General features: G+C 44.7%; 1 protein-coding gene across 8 annotated transcripts in view; it reads right to left on the reverse strand.

Annotated features, from left to right (window-relative positions):
* The window catches only part of MITF (melanocyte inducing transcription factor), a 192,967-nt gene that overhangs the window by 54,620 nt on the left and 124,448 nt on the right, over nt 1-13,899 (reverse strand). Inside the window, exon 2 of one of the 8 annotated variants that reach the window (XM_075938582.2) lies at nt 2,619-2,727. The exons of the other annotated variants lie outside the window; for them this stretch is intronic. Within the exon in view, the coding sequence (XP_075794697.1) occupies nt 2,619-2,663 (45 nt within the window). The 5' untranslated portion in view covers nt 2,664-2,727. The remainder of the gene's footprint in view (nt 1-2,618; nt 2,728-13,899) is intronic. 8 annotated transcript variants of the gene reach the window in all.

Below are 13,899 nucleotides of genomic sequence, written 5' to 3' on the forward strand. Positions count from 1 at the left end.
AGCAGGGAGAGGAGAGCGAAAGCCCTTTACAACAGGAGCATGTCAAGGGCTGACAGATGGGCAGCAGAAGTAACATGCAGCCAGCTGCTGCCTGGCACCCCTCTGCACACACCAGCCTCTGCAGCTTGCAGCGCACAGTCGGTGCCCACCAGAAATTGAACAGGGGCAGGGATGTGCTGGCTGAGAGCTAGCACCCGGAAGGGGCTGTGCTGACAGGCCACCGGGGAGCAGCCAGCCCGGCAGCGGCAACTCAACATCAGACTTGTGCACCCACCTCCATCTTTGGCCACTGACACCCACTCACCACTGATGACCAAGCAGACAGCTGGCACCCGGGGATCCAGACTACAGCAGGACCTGCTGGTACTGACTAGGGACAGGTGGAAAGCAAGGGACAATTTGCCTGTTTTTAAGAAAAAGTTAGGACATCTGCAGTAGGGCCTAAATCCAGGACTGTCCCATTAAAAATGAGATGTTAGATCACTAAGCCTGACCTTCCCATCCAACTGAGCCCTGTCACTTCTGTGCTAGACTTTAGGATCTACCAAAACCTGCTTTACGGTAAGCGTTCCAATGGTGTGAGGAAGTCACAGAATCATCAAGGTACTTGAAAGCAACAGCAGACAACCCATTTCCTCCCTTTCCCCCTCTCCTTTCAACGGGGAAAGGTTAGCTAGATGTATTGGGTACATTGCCCCAAGGGAGAAAAGCATCTCTTTGAAATGCTGGTTTGTTTAAAAAAAACACAACCCATTTCTGCTGATGTCAGTGTGGTCATTTTAAAGGCCTGACACAGATTCCAAAATAAGTCAGTAACAAAAACTCGGCTGTAACTTTGCGTCTCAGCAGTTGAAGACTTGGGTGTAACACACACGCACACTCTGCCCTGACCATTTCGGCTGACACCTCGTTATTCCCATGTGCCACGTCATTGATTTTAAAGGCAGATGGGCCTGTTATGATAATCTAGTCTGACCTCTTGGCTAGCACAGGCCAGAGAATTTCACCCAGGGATTCCTGAAATCAATCCTATCACTTCTGGTTGAGCTGCAGCCAGTTCAATGGCGCAGCACGCTCAGCAGACCTCTGTGCACAGGAAGCGCTGCCGAACGTGCACCACTGTGTCACTGTGTTTATTCAGGGAGTCTTCCCTAGCAGAGAGTTCTGGACACCATTATCCAAATGTAGTAACCAGTCATTCACTCAGTCACCATGTCCAAGTTGGAACTATACGCACCACGCAACAATACCACAGCCATTGCAAGATGGCTCCTGCAGGAAGGATACCCGCTACCGCTTCTCCGTACTTCCATGCACCAGTTCCCTCTGGACTCTAGACTCAGGAAGTCATTATCATTTCTCTCTCATGCCTCCAATGCAAAAATGTGGGAAGGTGAAAAAACAACCCCCCCTCTTCCATTGACACTCCCCACAACCATCCAAACAATATCTTTGGAACCTTTGTATATGTTTCGGTTTACCTGCCTATCACAGCTTTCTTCATGTAATGAGTGTAATACACAAGTACTATCTGATTTCATATGGCATCCAGCATGCAACAAGTAGCAGCCTGAGCATCTGTATCAAAGGCAGCAACACAGAGGTTGGGGGGAGCAGGCGGGAGCTGGTGCTTGCAGGGAGCCAGCTTTTAAGCCGGCTCCCCACAAACACCAGCTCCCAGAAGCTTCCCCCCACTTCATTGCTGTTCTGAGCCAGTGCATGCGGGGAGCCGGCCCACCCCCGCTCCCCGACACATGTAAACATGTAACTACTGAAAATTTCAGTGATTAGAAGTTTACTAAAACATGCTTTTTAACATCCCTAGTTGAGATACGTTTATATGGCAGTTTCTAAATTGTAATTCAACAATAATGGCATGCTGTTCTAACTTCTGTGGGTTAAAGAGAAAACAACAGTCCCCAATACTGTTTGCACCAACAAATGAAAGCTTTATTAAGCAGATTTTTTCTTCTGGAAACTGTAGTGCCATCTGGTGATATTTTAGGAAAATGCAATGCAATATTTGCATCAATATATGTTCATCCTACGTGTAACAAGAATATGTTACATGGCTTAACAAAGGTGTTGGATTAACATCAACCTGTTTTTAAATGCTATATTTGGAAGATTTTAAATCTGCAAGTCCAAAAACCTTTCATCAAGAGTCTAAAAAGAATTGGCTTAGCAACTCATAGTTATGAAGGCGTATCTTCATGAATTTTTGCAATGTTGGAAGTCCCACAGAGTGGGAAAAGATAATTATGTTCCAGTATTTAATAAGGTAAATGAGATGACCTGGATAACTACAGTCAAGTTAACTTGACATCAGTCTTTGCTAAATGCAGTCAAAAGCTGACAAGCGATGCAATTAGTAATATATTAAGGGATATCAGTATAATTAATGCAAATCAACCTGATTTTAATGAAAACAGGTCTTGTAATATCATCAAAACGATATCCACTTTGACAAGTTTGACTGGCAAAGGCAGCTGTATTAACAATAGTATATTTAGATTTCTGTAAGACACTTGACTCAATTTTTCACAATGATTAAAATGTAGATAATACAAATAAAATGAAAGTGGCACATATTAAATAGATTAAAACATTACTAATACCTTATAAAGAAACAGCAAGTAGTGAATCATCAACCAAGGAAGCATTCCTAGTAGGGTCTCAAACTAATCAATTCTTGTCCAAACCCTAGTCAATATCTTTATCAATAACCTGGAAGAAATTTGGAAATGACACAATAGTACAATGGTAAATTAAATGGACAGGTCTGCTCCACAAGACAATCAGGGTTAATTTGTACAACATGCATTTTAATACAGATAAAACGCAAGGTAATGTAGGTACCGCGAATGTACAAAACCGCTGTGGCCAACTATACTGAAATTAAGCACCCACAAGAATTTGAAGGGTCATGGTGGATAACCAACAGGACATGAGCTCCCAATGTGATGCACTGATAAAGAATAAATATGATCCTTTGATATTTAAACAGGACATTATCACGTGGAAGTAGAGAGGTGCTATTATTAACGCATACAGCATTAGACAGACCACTACTACCTCCAGTTCTGCTGTACACACTTCTAAAAGGAAGCTGAGAAACTGGAAAGGATTCAAAAAATGATCAAAATAAAATTAAGGCACTGGAAAAAAAATCTGCCTTGCACTGAGTGAGAGAGAGACTAAGAAATGCAATCTGTTTCGTTTTTATCCAACAGAAGGTTAAGGATGATGTGATCTGTAGTACAGGTTGTACCTCGCTAAACCAAGACTCTGTCCAGAAACATCCACAGTTAGGCAGGACCATGGATGTTCCTGGACCAGAGAGTCGAGAGGCTGGGAGGCCGGTGGTGTGCAGGAGGCTCAGGCAATGTGGGGAGCACGGTGCCAGAGGGCTCAGGCGGTGCAGGGAATCCTGCAGTTCGGCAGGAGGCTCTGGCAGTATAAGGAGCCCTGCGGCAGAGAGTCCTGGCATAGCCAGGAGTCCCATGGGAGGGGCTCAGGTGGTGCAGGGAGTCCCACGGCGCAGGGGGTTCAGGCGGCATGGGGAACTCCGGTGGTTTGTACAGAGCTGCTCCCTGCTCCCTGTGCTACGTAGGGAGAACTTAGGGTCCGGCCAGTAGCACATCACTACAGGGAGCAACTCTGCACGAGCCACCAGTGGTGCTGCCAGGAGCACAGAAGGGGGCTCAGGCAGCGTGGGGAGTCCCGCAGTGCAGGGGGGAGTCCCACGGCAGGGGACTCGGCCATTGCGGGGAGCTTTGGCAGGGCAGCCAGGAGCGTAGCAGGGGTTAGGCAGCTCAGGGTACCCCACGGCCTGGCTTGGAGCCATGCAGCAGGGGGCTTAGGCAGCGCAGCTGGGAGTCCCAGGGCTGAGGGGTCCAGCCAGGGCCGACAGCACAGCTGGCTGGGGCCAGAAGCAGAGTCGGCAGGTGCCAGAGAGGCCAGTGACAGGGGACTTCCCCTGATCCGGCGAATTCCCTTGTTTGAGACCGGCCAGGTCCCAAGGGTGCCCAACCATGGAGGTCCAACCTGTACCTGCCTAGGAAGAAGACTTTTGAGGGCTCTTTAAATCTAGCAGACAACCATGGAACAAGTTCCAATAGCTGGACGCTGAAGTAATGACAGTCTAAAAATAAGGTGCAAGTTTCTAACTGCAAGGGTAAGTAATTAGTGGACTAAGACCTCACAAAGTAGTGAATTCACCATCACTTGACATTTTCAAGTCAATACTGAATGTCTCTGTACAAGGAGCGTTGCAGCTCAGGCAGACATTATGGGTGTGATTGTTGGAACCACTTGGTGAAATGGTACTGTCGGTGTTGTGCAGAAAGCCAGACTAAATGAGCAGGTTAGCCCATCTGACCATAAAAATCTATCAATTTGCCTTTCAGGCTACAGGAGTCCAAAGTATCTGACAACATGGTACACAACCTTGTACACAAAGAGTGCTTCACACCCAATTATTGTGGTTATTTGTATTACTGAAAAGCATCTATGTCTGCAGGGAAGGAGAGTAACCACTGAGAGCAATACAGGTTGAACCTCTCTAGTCTGGCACCTTCAGGACCTGACCAGTGCCGAACCAGAGAATTTGCTGCATCATGGGAGGTCATTATTGTCTACCAGCATTACCAATTCTTCCACTGCTTACTGGGCTATCAGAAGACACTGAAGGGTAAATTAGAGCTAAATAACAGCACAGAACACTGAGAGCCAGGACTGGTGGTTGTAAACAAACTTTATGGGACCGTGGGAAACTTGCCCACACCCATGATAAGTGGACATCCGACTAACGAAAATCATGCCAGACCATGGATGTTGCCAGACCAAAGTGCTGTACTAGAGAACTTCAACCTGTATTGTACAACGCTATGTGTCAAGTCTAGAAATACGGAATATCAACTAAAACAGCATGGGACATTTATGTAGACAAACAGTACTGTAATCACCCAACATAAATCTCTTCCTGGCTAAATTCTGTTGTTACTTTCATCACACAACTTCAGTTTTTAAATCTCATATCAAACGTTAACCTGCTGCTGCTGCTGTGTCCTCCTCAACAATTAATTCTGGAACGTATTCAGAGAGTTAGATGCTAAATGAGTGACCCAGATGCCAGTTCCTGCAATGGGATTCCTTGGAGATCACTCATCTAAACCAGGACTACTGTCCAGCCCCACTTAACATGTGAATTCTAATGGAGTTTACTACACAAGGAGTTAGTCATGATCTACAATGCAAATATCACAACTAGTAGAGCCACAGTGATGCCACGGAGGCCATAGGTGGGCTAAGACCAGTCAAAGAAAGTCATCACAAAAGGGAGAATGTTTCTATATTATGCACCACTGAAAGGAGTGATTCTAACAGAATTCTAGCAATCCCATGATGGGGCAGTGATTACACTCACTGGAATCTATGGCAGTAGGGTCCAGACAGCTATTTGGGGTCTGATGCTCCACTACACACATCTCCCCAGTCTCCAACAGGCAAAAAGGGAGAGTGGAATCGGGATTAAATCCCAGGTGTTTTGATTTCAACACTGCCCCTGATATTGACCATTTAACAGCTGAGAGTTGTAGAGATGGATAAACTGAAAGAGAGATGGAGAGGTTTTCCCATCTTCAGAAAGTACTTGGAGCTCTTCAGATGAACAACACTATGTGTATGCAAGACATTATCAGAACATGAAATGGAGCATTTCTTCTTGATTGCATAGGCATAACTTCTATTGAGCGAACCAGATGATTCAGTAATAGCATATACCACATCATTTACAGAATGAAATTAAAACTACAAGTCGCACATGTAGCTGCCACCCAATTTCTGAATAATAAAAAAAACAGCAAGCAAATGATCTGGTAGCACTTTATAGACTAACAAAACATGTAGATGGTATCATGAGCTTTTGTGGGCACAGCCCACGTCTTCAGATGCATTAAAGAGACTAATCATTACCTCCACATGCCTATTACTTCACCAAAGTGGTCAGTTAAATTCTCTCAAACCATGCTTAATAAATAAAACCCGACAGGTAGCTCTCCAAATGACGTATTGGGGTTTTTCTCTCTTTTCTGTCCCTCACCCTCTTTTGTGGAGACACAAGAAATGACAAATTAAAAAAAGACCCAGATGATCCTCAACAAGAAATGCAATAATTAGTCTCTAAGGACAAAATTGGAAATTGTTCTTCTGAAATGGAAAAAGCACAAATCAAAATACCAGGCCCCCTTACAGAAACTGCACAATATTGTTTTTGTTTAAGAGCCAAGTTATGGACTTTTGAAACTCGTTGATCATGAACCAGCAGGCATTATTTTAAATCAACCAGTTTTATTAAATGAGCCAGAAATGAAAGAGGCAGGGCTAATTAACAACATTCCTTGATGAATTACCTAGTGGTGTGTGGTAAATCTCTGTACGTTTTTGTCTTTATCCCCAAATTTATCCCTTACTTATTTCCCAAGAGGTTAAAGGACATGGGGCTAATTAAGGCACCAATCAAATGACAGACAGAATCATTCAAGGTAAGGTTGAGCGTTTGTGGGGAGGGGTTAAAAAACACTTTTAGGCTTTTGCATCTCTGCCTGGTACTTCTTAATCTAATTTTTTTTTATACTACTGCTAGGAAGGGGGAGGAAAAAACTAATCTTGTCACGGTCAGGCAGGTTGAAATTGCCATGCAGTGCTGGGCAAAAAGCTACATATTTGAAATTCAGCCAGTAAGAAATTCCTTAAGCCGCTCTTGAATGGCAGGAATGTCTTCAGCTTGTCAGTTTCAATTTATTCCCTCTACAGGTTCAGGTTTAAGAAATTAATGCTTCCAAACCAGCTATGTAACTGAAGCAAATACATCAAATTTGTGAGGCTGCATAGGTTCTAAAAGTACTTGAGTCAGTCCTAAATTTCACATTTTAAAAAGCAATCTCATGTTAAAGTTCTTACAATCTGACAGCCCTTTTGAAAGCTACTGTCCCATTGCCAAGTTAACTAAGCCACCAATATCCTGAGGTCTATATTTTTTGTGTGTTCTTGGCTCCATCTTTAGCAACATTTAACTGATCACCAGCCCTTGTCTGCAGACTGTATTCTGAAGTAAGCAAAAGTCACATGCGCCAATCCCAGAGTTTGGTTCCACCACCTGGCATAGGAAATAATGGAGCACATCAGAGATGTCCATTTCATCTTCACTTGTGATGAGCCAAGGTACTCATGTTTGCCAAAGAGAACGAGAAAAGGCAAGGACTGGTAGTAAAATGTTTGGGACCTAAATTTTACCAACTAGCTTGTGAGTATGGGCTCAGCACTACTAAAAGCTAGGTACCCATTTTCTTGTAAGTATTTGGATGCCTATTTTAAGCACCAACATTTGAAAGCCGATTTATTTAAATATGGCTGGTTTAAAAACCACATAGTAATTTAAGAGCCATCATTCATCATAAGCAGCAGACAGTGGGCAAAATCTTATTCTTGTGGGTCTAACCCACAGCAAAGAGGAACAGTGCTGGTGATAGGGGAATTGGCCTCACCATGTTGCCAGTCAGAGGCAAAGAATGCATAAGTTGTAAGATGGCTTGGGGAAAGGGGAATGTGCCGTATTGAGCATCTGATCACTGCTCCATGAAGGAGCAAGCAACCTGCATGTGCACCCACATGTCCAGCCATCACTTCAGGCTGGTTAGGACATAGAAGCAGTTAGAGCTTAAGCAAGATTCTAGCCTGATACTTCCTTGGCTAGCACATGGGCAATAGGAACAGGGAAGCAAAGCTTCTTGTACTCCATTTCTCTCACTTCACCAGCATGAAACAAGGCAGGAGTTTGCCATATAAGGCTAGGAGATGGTCTACCGCAAATCCCTGAATACACTGTCTAGTACCACAGCACTGAAAAATCTACTGGCCAAATGACCACCAGCTCCGTTTAGTCTTAAAACAGAAGCATGTAAATTCAGCTAGCTAGTATATTTTTATATCAACTATATATTTAATATCCAATATATATTTGAGTTTGTCTGTCTGTTCAAGAACTCCCAAACAGCAAGAGCTAGGACCATCACATTCAATAAACAACTTCTCCTTATCATAACAAAGCAAGGTAAGGGTTTAGCTGTGCAGGAAAATGTGATTGCTTCTCATAAAACCATACAGAAAAGGGAAGTTTCAGTCCCCTCTCCTTCCCTAACAAGTGGTTGGGAGGCTCAGGGCTGGGGAAGTGCTGGATTGGCAGAGTGGAGCATCCCCAGCCAGCAGGTGAAAGGAGCTGCCCCAGCCCTGAGCCTGCCAACCATGTTAGGGAAGGAGAAGGGACTGAAGCTTCCGCACTCCCCCTTCCATCCATACAGAAACATTTTTGTCAGTTCCCCTTTGCCAGGGAGTGAGGAGAACGTGCACAGTTTGCTGCATTCCTCACTCTGGCTGGGGAGCATGGGGGCAGCCAAACCTGGACCTTCCACAGCCAGGGTACATGCCCCCTTCTCCCAGCTGTGCCTGCTTCTAGAGAGTGGCATGGGCAGGTACTTCTCATCTGGCCCCAAGCTGCCGCAGTAGAGGGCTGGGATAGTCCTCTCTCCCTGGAGCAGCCTGCAGACTGCACCCACCCCAGAAGAACGATTCAAATGAAGCATGGACATTTTCATTTTCTTGTCCAAAAAGAATTTAAATACCTGAGCAATGCGAGGTAAATCTTCTAGTAATACAATATTAAATAACGACGCGCGCACACAATTGTGGCTGACTGTATTTAAATGCACTAGTCCCTGCTAGGCTTGTCTAGATATTAAATCTTTCCTTTTTCAGTTGAAACTCTGGCATTGAGCTCTGTTCCCAAAATGCTCTACTTTGCTGAGCTGTGGCTAGAAATTATTTGGTAGATACACTGCACTGTTGAAATAGCTCTCATTGTATTGAGCACAAATACAAATGAATTGGTTCCAGCCCGTAAAAATTTGGATTAAAAAAAGAAAGAAGGGAAGGTGAAAAGTACATAGCAAGAAACATTTAATCCAACCGTCTAATAAGGCCCTTTTAAAGCAACGAGCAACTTACTGGAGTTTATCAATGGACTCAGCCAGGGAACATACAATTCAAGGGGACATTAAGGTGTACAAAGTTTCTTGCAACTTGGATTCCTTTGCAAAGAGACACCTGCAGGATGCAAGTCTCAAGCCTTGTTTCCTTTCATTGGTTGGCACAGGATTTTCCCCCCCACTACTTAAGCTTTAACTCCCTTTTTTGTTGCACTGGAGCAGAAAAAAAGTGTTTCAGTGACACCCTCCTTGCTAGTCTTCTCCTTGTTCAATAGGCACATTCTATTCCTTGGACATACCAGCATCCTTACTGTCCTCACATTCTCTTCCCTCCTCCCGTGCTTGTTATTCTGTGGCTCACACCACCACATTAGGGATGTTAAAATTAGATTAATCAACTAGTCGATAGAATTTCCATCAACTATTCAATTAGTTGACAAGGGAGCTTCCACTCTGAAATGTAGCAAGAGTCTGTTGCTACATTTCAAAGGCAGAAGTGCCACATGGTGTTCTGCCTTTGAAAATGTACAAGAGACCCAGAAGGAGCTCTTGTGCATTTCAAAGATTGAAATGCCACATGGAGCCCAGGGCCAGCAGGGGATTCTCAGTGGGGACTCTTGTACATTTCAGATGTGGAAGGCCACTGCTGCATCACTGTACCCATGTCTCTGCCTCCTCCCACGGAGCTGTAGCTGGGGGTAAATCGGCTTTTAAGCCGGCTCTCCCCAGCACCTCCCTCTGCTTCCCCCCTACCCCCGTTCCCTCTTTCTGATAGACGCAGCAAGGGGGGGGGGGAAGTGAGTAGTCGACTAGTGTATCGACTATTTGATAAGCTTTTGCTTATCAGATAGTCGACTAATCGATTAGTTGCTTACATCCCTAAACTACATGCTGTATTATTTGTTCTACTTAGTGTTCATATTCCTGTTGCTTCTGCAACCTCATCCTGGCCTTTTATGATGGGATCCGATTTTTCTGGAAGTGCATGTTCAAATTCAGTCCAAAAGGAAACAAGCAGTGAGTGCATCTGCTATAACATGCATTAACACGCCGCATCCATCGTCAGCTCAGCCAGGGAAGTGCACTGGTCTGTTTATGCATCAGAGCTGACTGAAGGAAAGCCTTGTTGCAGTCATAGTTCGTTTCTTTAGTCACTGGGCCAGAGAAGCTTGGCAATGCTTCTACGAGCCACAGTTTCAGAGGATACTTCCAATTCTGATGTGGATGATCTCCTCTTCTACATCTATGAAATAGATACCGAGACAAACTGCACCACCCCTTTCCCAAGGTCTAATGCTTCAGACTCCATTGAGTGTGCTCAAAGCTTTCACACAGCCAGATTATTATTGGGCTCTCCCTGGAGGATGTCTCAGCATGACAACAGGTGATTGGACTGACTTAGAATTGGATTGATTACAACAGGCGTTGTGGCTGCCCAACCCAAGAATCTGGGAATAGGGGCATTTTAGCAGCATGAGCTGCTCTTGCTTCCAGATGACTAAGCAGTTCTTTGTGAGAACATGAAATCTCTCTATTCCCTGCTGGACGTTATTCTGAGATCACATATAAATTTGGAACTGCAAGGTTGTACTGAGTAGATCCAGTGAATCCTCAGCATGAGTTTACTATAATTTAGCATCAGATTACACACTTATGCGACAAGTGATGGGAATTATCATGCAACCTTTAATCGCCTCATCTGCTTTTTGCCCATTAAACCATTTCTCCCCAGATTTATCCTAACACATTAACCCCTACAGAAGCACCAATCATACTGCCAATGATTTATTTTCTCCTTTTTTCTTTCTCAATACCACCCAAAAGTGGAGTTTTCCTCTAAGGGTGTGTCTAAACTACATGGCTCCGTCAATGGAGCCATGTAGATTAGGCTGATCAGCAGAGGGAAATGAAGCCGCGATTTAAATAAGCGCGACTTCATTTAAATTTAAATGGCTGCCACGCTGAGCTGAAAAACAGCTGATCGGCTGTTTTTCGGCTCAGCGCACTAGTCTGGACACTCCCGCGCCGACCTGAAAACCCTTTATCGACCTCCCTGTTATGCCTCGTAGGATGAGGTTTACTGGGGAGGTCGATAAAGGGCTCGTCGACAGGGGGAGCGTCCAGACTGCCCCGATCTGCCGACAAACAGCTGATCGGCAGAGCGGGGCAGCCATTTAAATTTAAATGAAGCCGCGATTATTTAAATCGCAGCTTCATTTCCCTTTGCCGAACAAACAAATCTACATGGCTCCGTTGACGGAGCCATGTAGTCTAGACGTACCCTAAGTGACTCCGACTGCTCCTCCGGAATGGGGAGATTCAGTCTTGGGTTAGCAGTAGTTTTTTTCTTAAAATTGCAGTTCAAAAGAGGGGAAAATGATCCAGGTCAAGTGTATTATACACAGTCAGGGTTTCAGCAAACAGCTACTCGTGGGTAGGATTTCACTTTTGCATTCAAGTACTGTGTATTTTGATCAATAGCGTCCACTTGCCCACATAGAATTTCTATGCTTTCTCTCTACTGCTTGACCGAGGAAGCCCAGTGCAAGCAGTCTCCAAAGCAAAGTTAAAGATTATCCTGAAGTTCTAATTCTAAGTCTTCACTGATTACATTACTTTTGGTCGAAGATACAAGCACTCAAGTATATCAGGCCACAGCTACTCGGACAGGTACTTTTATTTAAGTTAAGCCTGCAGCAGAGTCTTTACAGATAGATGTTTACACACAAGAAATAACTTTTTAGGTAGATTACACATGGATACTGTGGTAGGTGCTAAAAAGTTACTGTTCCTGTTCAGAGTTGCAAAAATCGATCTCTCCTAAGTAAACAGATCATGTGCAGGGGTGGAGAACCGTTTTTGGGTTGGGGGCTGTTGACCCACAGAAAAATCTGTCAGGGGCCACACAAAGTGAGAAACAAAAACAAACTCCAACTGAAAAACAGAAAGATACTCCCCACATTCCCCTTACACACCAGAGCCTACAGGTACCCAGACTAGTAGATTAAGTAGGCCTCCATAGGCTCTGGAGTGGGTACAAAAATGAGGGATTCAGGGGCAGGGGGTTGTCAGGGAGTGGGCTTGGGTGTGGGGTCTGGACAGGAGGGTAGGTGCAGGAGTTGGTTGGGGTTTGGGAGGTCTGAGGGGGTGGTTGGGTGCAAGAGCGGGCTGAGGGTGGGAGAGCTGGTCAGACAATAGGGTGCTAGGGTGGAGTGAGGTTGCGTAGATCTGGGCAAGAGGGAGGGCCACAGGACTGGAGCATCATCCCATCTCCCCGATTGGGGGGGAGAGAGAGCCCCAATCCACAGGCTGGATTCGGCCCCTGGGCCGTAGGTTTCCCACTCCTGATAGTTTCTAACTGAACAGACAATGGTCTACTCTAAGTAGAGATACTATATCAAGTGCACACACAGAATTTCTCGGAAGCAGAGCATATTACTGTGGGAAAAGTAAGGGCATGTCTACACTCGGGAGTTGTTTCGAAATAACAAGGTGAGTGTCCACACTACAAAGTATTTCAAAACAATGGGCTTGTTATTTCAAAATAACTCTTACTCGTGAAGAGGAATAAGCTTATTCGGGAGTTATTATTTCAAAATAACTTAGTTTGACATCACCTGGTAGCGTAGATATAGCCTGAGAGACATAGACAATTTCCAGACAGCTGCTTGCAACAGTTAATTCATACCACCCAATAGACGTGCTGACTGTGTATAAATGGCAAAAGACAGACAGACATGGTGTCTTAGCCAAAGAACTGATTAATTTTTAAATGCAACACAAATGCATGCAGGTATAGAAACTAAGGGGAGATGAGAGATGAGAAGGAAGGACAGCTATTTGGGAAATAATTATTGAATCCCAGTGCACATAAATAATTACGTTCCAAGTAACTAGAAGAGAAAGTAAGTCTAGACGCTACATAATAATTTACTGCAGGCAGTGTCAGGAAGGAGCATAACCAAGCAGCTGGGCATTCAGTGAGCATTCATACCTATTTGAAGTTTGCAGTGCAACTGTTCATACTAGGACACAGAATGTGTTCGGCTAGGATAGGCAACAGAGTAACCTACTGAAGCATCCGCAGTGACCAACAGTGAAAAGGGCTGGCAAGAGGATGTCAACAGGATGGTAAAGGCTAACTGGTTACCTGGAGCCACTCACTGCAAGCTGGAGCCTGAACAGCCTCTGCTGCCCACAGGGAGCTGCTGGTGAATCAGTTAAACAATTGGTTAAATGATCTAACTATTCTGGGTGGTTTTTACATCCCTAGACACCAACCCACATACTTTAGCTCTAGGCTCTGAAGAGCACAATTGGGATGTGTTTGCCACCTAGAAGTGCTGATTTGGGCCCGTCTAAAAAAGGGGAAAAGGTGGAACGTGCACCTTGCACTCAGTTGCTTGCTGGAAGGAGTTTCCTTCAGGCCACAGGGACCATAAGCAAAGAGAAAAAGCTAGGCTGCATCTAGACTAGCATGATTTTGCGCAAAATCTTGCCGCCTGTCTACACTGGCCGCGAGTATTTGCGCAAGAACACTGACTTTGTAATGTACAAAATCAGTGGTTCTTGCGCAAACACTCTGATGCTCCTGCTGAGGGATAAGCCCTCTTGCGCAAGTATTCTTGCGCAAGAGGGCCAGTGTAGACAGCAACATTAATTTCTTGCTCAAGAAAGCCCGCCATCGGTGCTTTCTTGCGCAAGAGAGCATCTACACTGGCACGGATGCTTTTGCGCAAAAGCAAATCTTTTGCGCAAAGGCACATGCCAGTATAGACGCTCTCTTGCGCAAATACTTTTAACGGAAAAACTTTTCCATTAAAAGTATTTGTGCAAAATCATGCCAGTCTAGCTG

Source organism: Pelodiscus sinensis, chromosome 11 (assembly GCF_052426305.1).
Source record: "Pelodiscus sinensis isolate ZL-2025 chromosome 11, ASM5242630v1, whole genome shotgun sequence".
Taxonomy (NCBI): domain Eukaryota; kingdom Metazoa; phylum Chordata; order Testudines; family Trionychidae; genus Pelodiscus; species Pelodiscus sinensis.